The following is a 14288-nucleotide window of genomic DNA, read 5'->3' as shown; positions in this document are numbered from 1 at the left end:
TTTTTGCCTGACATGCCTGCGTTTTTTAGCACACTCCTGGAAAACGGCCAGTTACCACCCAGAAACACCCACTTCCTGTCAATCATTCAACGATCAACAGTGCGACTGAAAAGCATCGCTAGACCTTGTGTGAAACTGCATAGTTTTGTGTGAAAGTACGTTGCGCGTGTGCACTGCGGCCCGTACGCATGCGCAGAAATGCTGAATTTTAGCCTGATAGCTGCGTTGCGAACAACGGCAGCCAGCGATCAACTCGGAATGACCACCAATACTATAGCAACTGTGAGCTATCTTCTCTGAGCGGTCTTCATTGAAAAATATGGCATACGTACACTGCACAGCTTACACCATGCCATGTGTTTGTAGGTAACCATTCATTGCACTAAATCTTGCTGCACCACAAATTCAACTAAACTGTAACTAAATTATATCCCATATTCCAGCTGTACATAAAACTTGCCATGGGCTTGCTTGTTATTCTACTTCGCCCTACAGACTGGCACAAAGGTTCCAAACGCTGGGGTACAGACACATTGGACTCAACACAAATAAAAACTACCAAACACACTGACCCTGAGAGGAAAAAACCCAAACACAATGGCCCTGGCAGGAAAAAACAAACACATTGGCTATGACAGGAAAATCAAACAGACCCATTGGCCGACAGTAAAAAGAAAACATTAAACACAATGGTCCTGAAAGGAAAAAAAAACAAAAACTTTGGCCCAACAGGAAAAAAGAAATAAATACATTGGTCATGATGAGTAAAAAACAACAACACATTGACCCACCCCGATAGGTCCCCAGTCCCCACAATAAAGCAGTGTGAGCACAGATATATGCAGCACACTGAGCACAGATATGGAGTGTTTTTCAGGGTACAGACACATTGTACTCAACACAAATAAAAACTACCAAACACACTGACCCTGAGAGGAAAAAAACCAAACACAATGGCCCTGGCAGGAAAAAACAAACACATTTGCTATGACAGGAAAATCAAACAGACCCATTGGCCGACAGTAAAAAGAAAACATTAAACACAATGGTCCTGAAAGGAAAAAAAAACAAAAACTTTGGCCCAACAGGAAAAAAGAAATAAATACATTGGTCATGATGAGTAAAAAACAACAACACATTGACCCACCCCGATAGGTCCCCAGTCCCCACAATAAAGCAGTGTGAGCACAGATATATGCAGCACACTGAGCACAGATATGGAGTGTTTTTCAGGGTACAGACACATTGTACTCAACACAAATAAAAACTACCAAACACACTGACCCTGAGAGGAAAAAAACCAAACACAATGGCCCTGGCAGGAAAAAACAAACACATTGGCTATGACAGGAAAATCAAACAGACCCATTGGCCGACAGTAAAAAGAAAACATTAAACACAATGGTCCTGAAAGGAAAAAAAAACAAAAACTTTGGCCCGACAGGAAAAAAGAAATAAATACATTGGTCATGATGAGTAAAAAAAAAAAAAAAAGCATTGACCCACCCCGATAGGAAAAAAAAATCAAACACACTGGACCCAATATGAAAAACAAACAAACACAATGGCCCCAATAAAAAAAATGGTGGTGGGTGACAGGATAAGAGAGTCTGCGGGGACAGGCATGGTGGGTGGCATTGTGAGAGAGCCTGTGTGGACACGTGTGGTGGGTGGCATGGTGAGAGAGCCTGTGGGGACAGATGTTGTGGGTGACAGGGTGAAAGTCTGTGGGGACAGATTTGGTGGGTAACATGGTGAGAGAGTCTGCGGGGAGAGGGTGAAAGTCTGTGGGGGCAGATATGGGGACAGGCTTCCAGTCAGTGCAGTCAAGGTACGTGGTATAGCAGTAATTCCAGTAGTAGAGATGGAGGCAGGCAGGCAGGTAGGGAAGTTGTCAATTTTAATAGGAGGTGTGGGGAGGTCAGGGGGGTTGTCAATTTTATTATTGGGGAGCCCCACAACTCAATTGCCTTGGGTCCCCCACAAACCTTAATACGGCCCTACGTGTTGTCATATACTGTGCGCAACACTGCAGGGTGCCAGGTGCACTGGCTGCTTTCTGCTGTTGCTGGAGAAGATGAAGATTTCTTATCTGGTGTTCCTGATGCCTTTGTAGAAAGAAGTGTCAATAGCGCACCTGGTGTGTACAGGAGGGAATGTGGGGCACACTGCAACTGGCGCCCCCACCGTGCTGGCGCCCAGGGCACCTGCCTCGTTTGCCCCACCCTCGTTATGCCTTTGCAAAAAAGGGTGGGTAAAAAGGTAACTAAAGTCAAAAGGTCTTAGTTCCAGGAGTAATGTCATGTATGTATGTATTTCAAAGATTAATTCTAAGTAAAGGTTACTGTTCTAGAGGAGCTCCAGCAATGTCTACATCACACACAAGTACAAAAGTCCACAATCAAAACAGAACATTCCTTGTTATGTGCACTCAGTATCGAAAGGTTGAGAAATAATCATCCCCCTTAAAATATGTTTTATTAGATATGCATTAACATAATTAAAACAATATTTTAATGCATATCTAATAAACTGATATTTTAAGGGGGATCCCTATTTCTCAACCTTTTGCCCATAACAAGTAACTTACTTTTTTGATTTTGGACTTAGGGCCTAATTCAGGCCTAATCGCTAGCAGGCGATTTTTGCACTGCTGCGATCAGATAGTCGCTGCCCACTGGGGGAGTGTATTTTAGCTGTGCAAGTGTGCGAACGCATGTGTAGCAGAGCTGTACAAACAGGTTTTGTGTAGTCTCTGTGCAGCCCAGGACTTACTCAGCCGCTGCGATCCGCTGGACCGGAATTGACGTCAGAAACCCTCCCTGCAAACGCATGGACACGCCTGCGTTTTTCCAGACACTCCCTGAAAATGGTCAGTTGACACCACCCACAAAAGCCCTCTTCCTGTCAATCTCCTTGCGATCACCCGTGCAATTGTATCCGTCGCACAAACCCATCGCTGAGCGGCGATCCGCTTTGTACCGTGCGATACGCCTGCACATGGCGGTGCATACGCATGCGCAGTTTCTGCCTGATCGCCTGCTGTGCGAAAACCGCACAGCAGCGATCAGGTCTGAATTACCCCCTTAACCAAGATGTTGGTTCCTCTTGGAAACTCTCGGCAAACGGAACTGTAATAGTTAAACTCAGCTCTTATAATAGCCTCACTTCAGTGAACTCCAAATAGGAAATAAAGGTGGTCATTCCGACCCGATCGCTCGCTGCAGTTTGTCGCAGCGCAGCGATCGGGTCGGAACTGCTCATGCGCCGGCGCCGCAGTGCACTGGCGCATGCCAGCATTCATTGCCTAGCGACCGCCTCTGAGACAGAGGCGGTCGCTGGGCGGGAGGGAGCTGTTTAGGGGGAGCGGTCCGGCCAACGCAGGCGTGGCTGGACCATTGGGGGGGCGGGCCGTGGCGGCTGCGTGATGTCTCACGCAGCCGCTGCGGCCAGTGGCAGCGACAATTAACTCCCGGCCAGACGCAGGAGCTGCGCTGGCCGGGAGTTACTTCTCAAATACAAAGGCATCGCCGCTGTGCGATGCTTTTGTATTTGTGTGTGTGTGGGGGGGGGGGGGGGCGGACTGACATGTGGGGTGGACTAACCCTGTGCTGGGCGTCCCCCCATGTCAGGCAAGCTGATCGTAGCTGTGCTAAATTTAGCACAGCTACGATCAACATGACCCCCAAAGTCTTTTACAAAATGGAAGTAATAATTTAAGCAGAAATGTAATAATTGTACTACGATGTGTAAGCAGACCTAGTAATAAAATACAACAGTACCAAAATATGTGTATTTCATATAATATATATCGTTTTGTTTCTCTTTTCTTAAATAAACAGGACATAAATATAACACAAAAAGTTGATCACCGAATTGGCTTCTTTTTTTATGGCGAATTAATCCATCGAAGCGCAACCTGTCCTGCATTCCATTATTCCCCTGTGTGTAGAGGACTCTTTGAGCAGATCTCTGGAGTTTTGCGTGTGAGGGAAATTACTTTTACTCCTGGTAATGGAAAGCTGTCTTCTCCAACCCCTCATGCCTCTACAGATGTCCTTCCTTACGTTCTCACTGACTAGTACATAGATAAAAGGATCCGCCACACTGTTTACTGTGACCAGGCAAAGAAACACAGCATACGCAGTATACATTTTCTCTTCAAAATCACAAAAGTTTGTTGACTCTCCCTTTAAGTAGTAAGAAACACCCCTGGCCAGCAGTATAATATGATACGGAGCGAAAAAGATCAGAAATATGGTTATTATGGCTATAGCTAAACATTTGACTTTATTTTTCTGCTTGTCCGTGAAGCTGAGACTTTTTTCGATCCTCTTCTTTATGACATAGTTAGTATAAATTAGAGTTGATAAAGGGATGAAAAATCCAATGAGGAACCTGGCTACATAGAAATGAGCTATGTATAGCGGTATTGGTAAAGTTTCAAAACACGTTTGTTGGTTGTCCGTTTGGTTACCGTCGCTGATGATGAAGACTGGACAGTGGATAAGTGCCACCAGGGTCCATACAACAACAGTGACAATGATGGCCGTTTTCTGTGTCCGCACCGCTCTGGACTCCAGTGCATATTCCACGGCCAAATATCGATCCACAGAAATGCAGCACAGGAGGAGGATGCTAATGTAGATGTTGTTGAAAAAGATATATCCTGTAATCTTGCATGCCATAGGTCCCCACTGCCACTTGTGTCCATTTTTCACGTAGAGGATCCATAGAGGAAGGGTCCCGAGGTACATGAGTTCGCTTAGTGATAGACTAAACAGATACACGGCCAATACATTCTTTCTACATATTTGTAGAAGTGTCAACCATACAGTCAAGAAATTAGCTGGCAGTCCAATTACCAGGACTAAGCTATACAATATAACGACAAAATCTTTACTGTCCTCATATGGTGGATTGCACTGTGACTCATTCACTGAGTTGTTATTTAAATTCACCATTGTAGTATTTAGATGCCAGAGAATGGTGCCTCTTGTAATGTGTTGCTTCATTTGTAGCTCCTGAAATAATAATAAAAAATATTACATGTACAAGAAGTCAGATTTTTGCTTCCATAACACAGGCTCATTTATTAATACGTGGCACGCAGAACATATGTTTGGTAACTAGTATTAGCTTTAATTGGTCTATTGCCATTTAGACTAGTGAAATTAAAAGTTTGACTGTTTGCTACTGGTTACAGCACTTGTTGCATCCCTACCCCTTTCACTTTTGAATGGGAAATCAATTTATGCTAGACCAGACCCAAGTCTAAGGCTTAGTACATACCTGACCGACCCAATGACTGGCTGATGGACCCTGCGACCAAGTGACTGACTTTGGTAAGCATCCACAGTTATTAATTGGCTGCATGGTATGTCTTGCTAGACATCACTGCTGAGTGGGCAATTAAATTTGTCCACCAAGTTGTAATGTCATTGTTGGCTGTTACTACGGTCAGCATAATGGTGGCAGTTCACCTTTTCACGCTGGCAGATGTACTGTTATAGCTGAAAGATATAGAGAGAGCCATGGGCACAACTGGCTTGATTATAGAACAACACGTGTACTCTATTATATATCATATCAACTGTCAGCAAAAGACATGTGGACGGCACTGCAGGCAGCATACCAAGATGGGGTCTTATGAGAAGGATTAATCTAAGATATGTATTATACAAAACAAAGTTATGTGAATGCAGCAGTATAAGTGACTACATTGACAGAATGATGTCCATTTCTCAGTAACTACTGTCTGTAGGATTGCAAGTAGAAGATGAAGAGATTGCTACAGTCATGCTACAGAACTTAACTTCTGAGTTTGACTTTTTATTTGTGGTGTTAGTAGCAAACACAGCCAAGGAAAGCTACTGCAGCGCCAGTAACTTGTGCCATGTGAGTCAAGCACTGCACTATACACAAAGAGTGACAAAATCAGAAATTCAAGTGCTATATAGGGAACAAACATTTGACTGCAAGCAAATAAATGTTAATACTGTACAAGAGAAGAGATGCAACAGAAAAGATGCACCAGCCCTGAGTATCACAGATGACCACATAAGAGATTGTTGGTATATAGATTCAGGTGCAATATGGCTTTTTAGCTTTACTAAAGAGTGGTTCTCCAAGTTAACAGCATGTAATCTTATCACAATTAAAGGAATTGGCAATGATGATTTGGAATAATTAAAGCCTGCTTAAGATCTGGGACAAGAATAAAAGGTACAGAAATCTGAGACATGCTTTATGTTACAAGAAATGGGAACAAATGTTATTTCCATCAGTCTCCAAGAGCAAAGAGGTCACATAGTTCACCTTGCTAAAGGAAAGTACAAGTGTGCACAATAGAAATGGGACAATAATAACAACTTGCACCAGATGTTGCCAATTATACGTTGTTACTACACAGCACTGCTTTGCGATGATGACAACTGAGTCATGAATCACTAGCACCCTGACACAGAAGCTTTTGTCACCTTCGATACGACAGATGAACGAGATGTTTCCATGAATATCAGTGACTGATACAGAAAAACCCATATGTGAGAGCTGTATAACAGGAAAAGAAAGTCATCACCCATTCCAAAATCAACAGGCAGAGCCAAAGTTCCCCTTCAGTTAGTACATTCAGATGTGTGTGGTCCAATGCAAGTCAAGTTTATAGTTAGATACAAATACTTCATTATATGTATTGATAACTTCACAGGAATGACACACTTAAACTTCATCAGAGAGAAGACTGAAGTAGCAAAGAAAATTGCAGACTATAAGAGACTTGAAGAAAATCAAACCGGTCGCAGACTAAAAACTTTGAGGTCTGATAATGCTGGAAAATATTTAAAAAGAGAGGTAGAATTCCTCTTGAGAAAATATGGAAAACAGCATCAATTGACAATTGCCTATACTTCTGGGCAGAACAATGTAAGTGAAAGAGAAAACAATACACTAGTGGAGAATAAGCAAGATGTATACTAAAGGACGCAGACCTAGCCAAAAATTTTTGGGAAGAAGCTATGTCTACAGCAAGTTATTTAAGAAAGTGTTCTCCTACAACAGCCTTATAAGACAATGCACCGACTGAAGTGTGGTTAAAAAGAAAACCAAGTGTAAAACATCTCAAAACTTTTGGAAGTACGGCATGCATGCATATACCAAAAGAGAGAAGACACAAGCTGGAGTCAAAGTCTATAAAGTACATCATGCTTGGCTATTGTCATAAAAGTAAACACTACAGATTATGGAATCTGAATAACAGAAAGCTTGTCAAGTCATGAGATGTCATATTCAATGAAACAGTAGAAGTTACAGAAAAGCTATAATTATGATCGCAGAGCAAATATGTGTCACTGGATTTGCTAGCAGCTGGAGATATATCTGAACCCAAAGCTACCAGCATTGATATTCGACCACAGAAAAGGTATTCTGTAAGGTAAAATATTATGAAACCATCAAAGAGATATGATGAGGAACTTGCCAATATTGTATTCAGTGAACCTCTAGACATCGAGAAACAAAAGCCAAGAGCCAGTTGGTATGAGTGGATGTCTTTACAAGACCCAAATTTTGTAAGATAAATAGAGGGAGTGGGTGGGAGATGGGCTGCACAGGAGCTTTGATGTGGGAACGATAATTAAGTTATATATTAGCTAGTGCTCTCATCTATATGATCATAGCTAGTGCTGTTAAAGAATAAATCTACTGTCTTTGCATAATAGTCATTGTCAGTGGTGGCTGCTGTCCCCACAGCATGGGGGCAGGGCCGTCTTAACAGCAGTGTAGGCCCCTGGGCACAGCAATGCACTGGGCCCCCTACCCATCCTCCAGACGTAGGGGTGGGGGGTGCTATCAGCGGCAGCTTTGATGTCCCGTAGGCGGTGTTCTATCTTAAGCTCAGCATGTAGGGCCTGGAGCAGTAATTTCAGCTAATTACTCGTTCATTGCTCAGATGGGGCTAAACTGTAGAAGGGGGCATTGGGCTGAATGAAGAAGCCCTGGTACATGACTTCCAGGGTGGTAGGGGGTGTTTTTATACGTAAGGGAGGGGTGGATAGTGGAGTGGGCTTAATATTTATCATTTTCTGGTGGGAGGGCAGCTTGCTTGACTGCAGATATCTGAAGTTCCTGAAAATATATTTCTTAGCTTTGAATGGGATAAAAAAACTAGAGAGTCGCACCTTTCAGAAGGTTTTGGAGACTTGGGGATCAGAGTTCAGGAGCCAGAGCAAATCACCAACGAAAATCTAACACTGCATATTAGGCGTGTGGAGCTGGAGCAGGAACCAGCTTCTTGAAGGCTGATATCTCTGGTTCTGGGCATAGTAGAGACAAGCTTCCAGTGTCCACAAAAAGGGGAGAGTCACAGCTTTTGGATTATACCCTCAGAAAAATTCTAAGTCAGACAGAACCCAAGATATCTGGCTGGGAAGAGCAATTAACAGGCTTCAATGGGAACCACTGCTTTCTAGTCGTCTATCTCCGGTTCCCCAGGGCCGAATTTAAAAAATCTGGTACCCCTGGAAAGAGGGGACCCTCAGCTATCAGCCTAGGGCCCTTATACTCCTGGGGCCCTTGGGCAAGAGCCCATATGAATAGATGGCCCTGAAATACAAAGAGCAAGGCCACAGTCAGACAGCCTTGCTACCCTGTAACTACCTCCGTATAACTTCTGTGATAAAAGTATCTGTCCTTAGCCGACAGTTTCCCTGTATAGCTGTGTGACAGTGACGTCTATCAATTGCGAGTCGAGAGAGAGGAAGTACTGTATCCAGTGCCGTTTCTTGCGGCGGGCGAGCCGTGCAACTGCATGGGGCGCCTGCAGCGGCACTTCTTGTGCTCTTAGAATGCCCCCTCCTCCCGAGTACCCAGCTCGGGGGGTGAGCTTCGCGGAATGGCGCGGGTGCGTCGTGACATCACGACGCAATCACGTCATCCTGCGAAACTCCGTCTTCCGAGCTGGGTACTCGGGAGGCGGGGGAGCCAAGCCGCAGCAAGGCCCGGCGCTGTAAAGACGAGGGAGAGGTGGCCGCAGAGCGGGAAGAACCGCTTCAAACGTATGTCAGAGTCTCTCTCGCTCTCTCTCTCTCCCTCTCTCTCCCCCCCCCCCCCCCACCCACCCTCATCTGCCACCTGCCGGAATTTGTAAAATGGGGACACTTGCCTGCCATCATGTGTAAAATGGGGACACTTGCCTGCTGTTTTGTGTAAAATGGGGACTCTTGCCTGCGTAATATGTAAAATGGGGACTCTTGCCTGCCATATTGTATAAAATGGGGACACTTGCCTGCCGTATTGTGTAAAATGGGGACTCTTGCCTGCGTAATGTGTAAAATGGGGACACTTGCCTGCCGTAATGTGTAAAATGGGGACACCTGCCGTATTGTGTAAAATGGGGACTCTTGCCTGCTGTAATGTGTAAAATGGGGACTCTTGCCTGCCGTAATGTGTAAAATGGGGACTCTTGCCTGCCGTAATGTGGAAAATGGAGACACTTGCCTGCCGTATTGTGTAAAATGGAGACTCTTGCCTGCCGTATTGTGGAAAATGGGGACTCTTGCCTGTCGTAATGTGGAAAATGGGGACTCTTGCCTGCCGTAATGTGCAAAATGGAGACACTTGCCTGCCGTATTGTGGAAAATGAGGACACTTGCCTGCCGTATTGTGTAAAATGGGGACTCTTGCCTGCCGTAATGTGGAAAATGAGGACACTTGCCTGCCGTAATGTGGAAAATGAGGACACTTGCCTGCCGTAATGTGGAAAATGAGGACACTTGCCTGCCGTATTGTGGAAAATGGGGACTCTTGCCTGCCGTAATGTGCAAAATGGAGACACTTGCCTGCCGTATTGTGGAAAATGAGGACACTTGCCTGCCGTAATGTGCAAAAAGGAGACTCTTGCCTGCCGTAATGTGGAAAATGGGGACTCTTGCCTGCCGTAATGTGGAAAAATAAGAATTTACTTACCGATAATTCTATTTCTCGTAGTCCGTAGTGGATGCTGGGGACTCCGTCAGGACCATGGGGAATAGCGGCTCCGCAGGAGACAGGGCACAAAAGTAAAAGCTTTAGGATCAGGTGGTGTGTACTGGCTCCTCCCCCTATGACCCTCCTCCAAGCCTCAGTTAGGATACTGTGCCCGGACGAGCGTACACAATAAGGAAGGATCTTGAATCCCGGGTAAGACTCATACCAGCCACACCAATCACACTGTACAACCTGTGATCGGAACCCAGTTAACAGTATGATAAAACGTAGAAGCCTCTGAACAGACGGCTCACAACAATAACAACCCGATTTTTTTGTAACAATAACTATGTACAAGTATTGCAGACAATCCGCACTTGGGATGGGCGCCCAGCATCCACTACGGACTACGAGAAATAGAATTATCGGTAAGTAAATTCTTATTTTCTCTAACGTCCTAAGTGGATGCTGGGGACTCCGTCAGGACCATGGGGATTATACCAAAGCTCCCAAACGGGCGGGAGAGTGCGGATGACTCTGCAGCACCAAATGAGAGAACTCCAGGTCCTCCTCAGCCAGGATATCAATTTTGTAGAATTTTACAAACGTATTTGCTCCTGACCAAGTAGCTGCTCGGCAAAGTTGTAAAGCCGAGACCCCTCGGGCAGCCGCCCAAGATGAGCCCACCTTCCTTGTGGAGTGGGCATTTACAGATTTTTGGCTGTGGCAGGCCTGCCACAGAATGTGCAAACTGAATTGTACTACAAATTCAGCGAGCAATCGTCTGCTTAGAAGCAGGAACACCCATCTTGTTGGGTGCATACAGGCTAAACAGCGAGTCAGATTTTCTGACTCCAGTCGTCCTGGAAACATATATTTTCAGGGCCCTGACAACGTCAAGTAACTTGGAGTCCTCCAAGTCCCTAGTAGCCGCAGGTACCACAATAGGTTGATTCATGTGAAAAACAGAAAACACCTTAAGGAGAAAATTGAGGACGAGTCCTCAATTCTGCCCTGTCAGAATGAAAAATTAAGTAAGGGCTTTTATATGATAAAGCCGCCCATTCTGACACACGCCTGGCTGAAGCCAGGGCTAATAGCATCATCACCTTCCATGTGAAATATTTTAAGTCCACAGTGGTGAATGGATCAAACCAATGTGACTTTAGGAAACTCAAAACAACATTGAGATCCCAAGGTGCCACTGGGGCACAAAAGGAGGCTGTATATGCAGTACCCCTTTTACAAACGTCTGAACTTCAGGCACTGAAGCCAGTTCTTTCTGGAAGAAATTCGACAGGGTCGAAATTTGAACCTTAATGGACCCTAATTTTAGGCCCATAGACAGTCCTGTTTTCAGGAAATGTAGGAAACGACCCAGTTGGAATTCCTCTGTAGGGACCTTCTTGGCCTCACACCACGCAACATATTTTCGCCAAATGCGGTGAAAATGTTTTGCGGTTACATCCTTCCTGGCTTCGACCAGGGTAGGGATGACTTCATCTGGAATGCCCTTTCAGGATCCGGCGTTCAACTGCCATGCCGTCAAACGCAGCCGCGGTAAGTCTTGGAACAGACAAGGCCCCTGCTGGAGCAGGTCCTTTCTTAAAGGTAGAGGCCACGGTTCTTCCGTGAGCATCTCTTGAAGTTCCGGGTACCAAGTCCTTCTTGACCCATCCGGAACCACGAGTATCGTTCTTACTCATCTCCTTCTTATGATTCTCAGTACTTTGGTATGAGATGCATATGAGGGAACACATACCCTGACTGGTACACCCACAGTGTTACCAGAGCGTCCACCGCTATTGCCTGAGGGTCCCTTGACCTGGCGCAATATCTGTCTAGTTTTTTGTTCAGGCGGGACGCCATCATGTCCACCTTTGGTTTTTCCCAACGGTTTACAATCATGTGGAAGACTTCCCGCTGAAGTCCCCACTCTCCCGGGTGGAGGTTATGCCTGCTGAGGAAGTCTGCTTCCCAGTTTTCCACTCCCGGAATTAACACTGCTGAGAGTGTTATCACATGATTTTTCGCCCAGCGAAGAATCCTTGCAGTTTCTGCCATTTCCCTCCTGCTTCTTGTGCCGCCCTGTCTGTTTTCGTGGGCGACTGCCGTGATGTTGTCCCACTGGATCAATACCGGCTGACCTTGAAGCAGAGGTCTTGCTAAGCTTAGAGCCTTGTAAATTGCCCTTAGCTCCAGTATATTTATGTGGAGAGAAATCTCCAGACTTGATCACACTCCCTGGAAATTTTTTCCTTGTGTGACTGCTCTCCAGCCACTCAGGCTGGCATCCGTGGTCACCAGGACCCAGTCCTGAATGCCGAATCTGCGGCCCTTTCATAGATGAGCACTCTGCAGCCACCGCAGAAGAAAACACCCTTGTCCTTGGAGACAGGGTTATCCGCTGATGCATCTGAAGATGCGATCCGGACCATTTTCCCAGCAGATCCCACTGAAAGGTTCTTGCGTGAAATCTACCGAATGGGATCGCTTTGTAAGAAACCACCATTTTTCACAGGACCCTTGTGCAATGATGCACTGATACTTTTCCTGGTTTTAGGAGGTTCCTGACTAGCTCGGATAACTCCCTGGCTTTCTTCTCCGGGAGAAAACATCCTTTTCTGGACTGTGTCCAGAATCATCCCTAGGAACATTAGACGTGTCGTCGGAAAAAGCTGCGATTTTGGAATATTTAGAATCCACTCGTGCTGTCGTAGAACTACTTGAGATAGTGCTACTCCGACCGCCAACTGTTCTCTGGACCTTGCCCTTATCAGGAAAGCGTCCATATTTCTTTTAGGAAGAATCATCATTTCGGCCATTACCTTGGTAAAGACCCGGGGTGCCGTGGACAATCCAAACGGCAGCGTCTGAACTGATAGTGACAGTTCTGTACCACGAACCTGAGATACCCTTGGTGAGAAGGGCAAAATTTGGACATGTAGGTAAGCGTCCCTGATATCCAGTGACACCATATCGTCCTGGTTCGCTATCACTGCTCTGAGTGACTCCATCTTGATTTGAACCCTTGTATGTAATTGTTCAAATCTTTCAGATCTCACCGAGCCGTCTGGCTTCAGTACCACAATATAGTGTGGAATAATACCCCTTCCCTTGTTGTAGGAGGGGTACTTTGATTATCACCTGCTGGGAATACAGCCTGTGAATTTTTTTCCAATACTGCCTCCCTGTCGGAGGGAGACGTTGGTAAAGCAGACTTCAGGAACTTGTGAGGGGGAGACGTCTCGAATTTCCAATGTACACCTGGGATACTACGTGTAAGATCCAGGAGTCCACTTGCGAGTGAGCCCACTGCGTGCTGAAACTCTTGAGATGACCCCCCACCGCACCTGAGTCCGCTTGTATGGCCCCAGCGTCATGCTGCGGACTTAGCAGAAGCTGTGGAGGACTTCTGTTCCTGGGAATGGGCTGCCTGCTGCAGTCTTCTTCCCTTTCCTCTAACCCTGGGCAGATATGACTGGCCTTTTGCCCGCCTGCCTTTATGGGTACGAAAGGACTGAGACTGAAAAGACAGTGACTTGGGGTAACAAAAGTGGATTTTCCAGCTGTTGCCATGGCCACCAGGTCCTATGGACCGCCCCTTTATACGGCAATACTTCCATGTGCCGTCTGGAATCTGCATCACCTGACCACTGTCGTGTCTATAAACATCGTCTGGCAGATATGGACATCACATTTACTCTTGATGCCAGAATGCAAATATCCCTCTGTGCATCTCGCATATATAGAAATGCATCCTTAAAATGCTCTATATTCAATAAAATATTGTCCCTGTCAAGGGTATCAATATTTTCAGTCAGGAAATCCGACCAAGCCCCCCCAGCGCTGCACATCCAGGCTGAGGCGATTGCTGGTCGTAGTATAACACCAGTATGTGTGTATATACTTTTTAGGATATTTTTCAGCTTCCTATCAGCTGGCTCCTTGAGGGCGGCCGTATCTGGAGACGGTAACGCCACTTGTTTTTATAAGCGTGTGAGCGCCTTATCCACCCTAAGGTGTGTTTCCCAACTCGCCCTCACTTCTGGCGGGAAAGGGTATACCTCCAATAATTTTCTATCGGAGGAAACCCACGTATCATCACACACTTTAATTTATCTGATTCAGGAAAAACTACAAGTAGATTATTCCCACCCTACATAATACCCTTATTTGTGGTACTTGTAGTATCAGAAATATGTAACACCTCCTTCATTGCCCTTAACATGTAACGTGTGGCCCTAAAGGAAAATACGTTTGTTTCTTCACCGTCGACACTGAAGTCAGTGTCCGTGTCTGTGTCTGTGTCGACCAACTGAGGT

General features: G+C 45.6%; 1 protein-coding gene across 2 annotated transcripts in view; it reads right to left on the bottom strand.

The window, feature by feature from the left end:
• Positions 1 to 3791: 3791 nt before the first annotated feature.
• Positions 3792 to 14288, bottom strand: part of GPR132 (G protein-coupled receptor 132) — a 30648-nt gene continuing 20151 nt past the window's right edge. For both annotated transcript variants that reach the window (XM_063946525.1, XM_063946526.1), the window contains exon 2: positions 3792 to 5024. In XM_063946525.1, coding sequence (XP_063802595.1) covers positions 3900 to 5015 — 1116 coding nt within the window. In that variant the 5' untranslated portion in view covers positions 5016 to 5024 and the 3' untranslated portion in view covers positions 3792 to 3899. The remainder of the gene's footprint in view (positions 5025 to 14288) is intronic.

This window comes from Pseudophryne corroboree, chromosome 12, assembly GCF_028390025.1.
Source record: "Pseudophryne corroboree isolate aPseCor3 chromosome 12, aPseCor3.hap2, whole genome shotgun sequence".
NCBI classification, from domain to species: Eukaryota; Metazoa; Chordata; class Amphibia; order Anura; family Myobatrachidae; genus Pseudophryne; species Pseudophryne corroboree.
Note: the sequence above shows the minus strand (reverse complement) of the source record. Positions and strands in the feature narration are given on the sequence as shown.